The following is a 2,250-nucleotide window of genomic DNA, read 5'->3' on the forward strand; positions in this document are numbered from 1 at the left end:
GGAACTCACTTTGTAGACCAGGCTGGCCTCGAACTCAGAAATCCGCCTGCCTCTGCCTCCCGAGTGCTGGGATTAAAGGTGTGCGCCACCACACCTGGCCTTTTCACAGATTTCTACAGAAAAAAATACTTCAGAAACTTTGGGAAATAAAATTTATAGATGTTAAGGCAGGGCTCTTTAGTTGCTTTCAGCTGCCTTTGGCATATAAAGGTTCTATATCACAGTAAAAATTGTGTGTTATGAGGCTCAGTTTGCAAGTCCAGGCCTTTCTGGCTAGTGTTGCAGCTTCAAGCTGCAGTCCCTCATCCACCTAAGGACATGCCAGGAAATAATACATGCTCTACTTTATGTTTGAAAACTAGCCCTGGCTGGCATGGACCTAGCTGTGTAGCCCAGGCTGATTTCAAACTCAAGAGGTCTGCCTGCTTCTTGTCTCTCAAGGTCTGGGATTAAAGGCCTGTAAGGTAACACCATACTCCACAGGAATGTTTTAAGATGGTGAGATCTATAAAAGCAAGTATGGGGAGTTAAAAGTCTAGACATATCTCAGGAAAGACCGAGGGTTCACAAAGACAAGCCGAGTGTTTTTAGTCAGCACTTACGTTCCACCCAATGATTGTTGTCTTTCCCCCGTCTCTTCTCCCCTGTCTTCTTCCAACAGGAAATACGCTGAGGCTTTGGATTACCACAGGCAGGCACTGGTGCTGATCCCTCAGAACGCATCCACCTACTCTGCCATAGGGTACATCCACAGTCTGATGGGCAACTTTGAAAACGCTGTGGACTATTTCCACACAGTATGTCTTTGCTTATATTTTACTCTAAGTCTGGTTAATAATGTGCTCCTTAATTTGAAAAGATCTTTTCTAGGCCACATCTTACTGACTATACATTTAAACTTCTTTAGTAACCCTGTGGTTATTCTTTTCTCTGCAAAGAAATTATGCATATTGTGTAGTATTCATCACATTAGAAGTAAACATGACACTGTCCCGCATATGCCTTGAGTTATTTGTCCCTCAGTCCCATCTGGATTTGTCCAGCCAAGAAGAGAGAGAGAATTCCCTGACCTCCTCCTGAGAACTTGGACTATTAACTCCATGTTTCTCCTGTAGGTGAACAAAAGCTATCACAACCATAAGGTGTATTTATCACAACAAAGAGTTCATGGACCTTATTTCATGAAAGCTAAGAGGTAGAATGCCTGAGGTAGGTCTTTGAAGGTCCATAAAAGAAAAAAAACCATAAAGACAGAAAGTGCTAAGTTATGCTTTGGTATATAAATATAGTGACCACTAAAGGAAAACAATGGCAGCTAAGCTTTATCATCATCCTCTCCAGTCATGGTTTTGTACTTGTCTATACCCAGATTTCAATTTTTTTTATCACAAAGAATATTTATTTTTTATTGGATATTTTATTTACTTACATTTCACCTGTTATCCCCTTTCCTGGTTTCCCCTCCAGGAACCCCCAGCCCATCCCTCCTCCCCCTGGTTTCAAATGTTTTTATTGGCATTCTAGTCTATGCATTAAAAAGTAAAATATAAACAAATAAATGGCTTCAGTTTCCAGCACAGGCAGGCGGTGTCACTTTCTTCCTTATATAGTGTCTTGGTGGCAGCACACATGGCTGTTCCTGAGTCGGGGTTTTACAAGCTACAGATACCTGTTTTATACATCTTATAAAAACCTTCAGATTGCTAATTCATCAATAAAAGGCTTAGAACCTCAACAATTCATAGACTACCTTTACATAGCCTTCACGTGGTCTCTTTCCCCTCCCCTGACCACTAGACCCACCTTCACAGGCAGGTCATTCATATTACAGCTGACACAGCAGCATCAGGATACAACCAGCTCTAAGACACCAGACACACCAGAAATGTTAAAATTTGAGAACAGGAGCCTTAGGGTCAGCTAATTAATGATACTTGGAGAGACAGGTAATATATGAGGCAATGCAATATTTGAAAGATAAATTCATTGGTGTAATGTTCATAACTGGTCTTTAAGGATCAATTAGCAATTTTCAGGCTACATGAAGTCCTAAAGTTAGTTTTGTGGTCATAGTAACACTGAGCTGGTCAGCTTAACCTCAAAATGTTTTCTGGTCTTAAAATCTTTGAAATGTTTGGCTGGGCGGTGGTGGTACAAGCCTTTAATCCCAGCACTTGGGAGGCAGAGGCAGGCAGATTTCTGAGTTCGAGGCCAGCCTGGTCTACAAAGTGAGTTCCAGGACAGCCAGGG

The 2,250-nt window shown here is 41.7% G+C and overlaps 1 protein-coding gene across 1 annotated transcript in view; it reads left to right on the forward strand.

Moving 5' to 3' along the window:
- Cdc16 (cell division cycle 16) overlaps window positions 1-2,250 on the forward strand; it is a 24,301-nt gene that overhangs the window by 19,395 nt on the left and 2,656 nt on the right. Inside the window, exon 16 of the mRNA XM_029532085.1 lies at window positions 662-830. Coding sequence (XP_029387945.1) covers window positions 662-830 — 169 coding nt within the window. The remainder of the gene's footprint in view (window positions 1-661; window positions 831-2,250) is intronic.

Source organism: Mus pahari, chromosome 19 (assembly GCF_900095145.1).
Source record: "Mus pahari chromosome 19, PAHARI_EIJ_v1.1, whole genome shotgun sequence".
Taxonomy (NCBI): domain Eukaryota; kingdom Metazoa; phylum Chordata; class Mammalia; order Rodentia; family Muridae; genus Mus; species Mus pahari.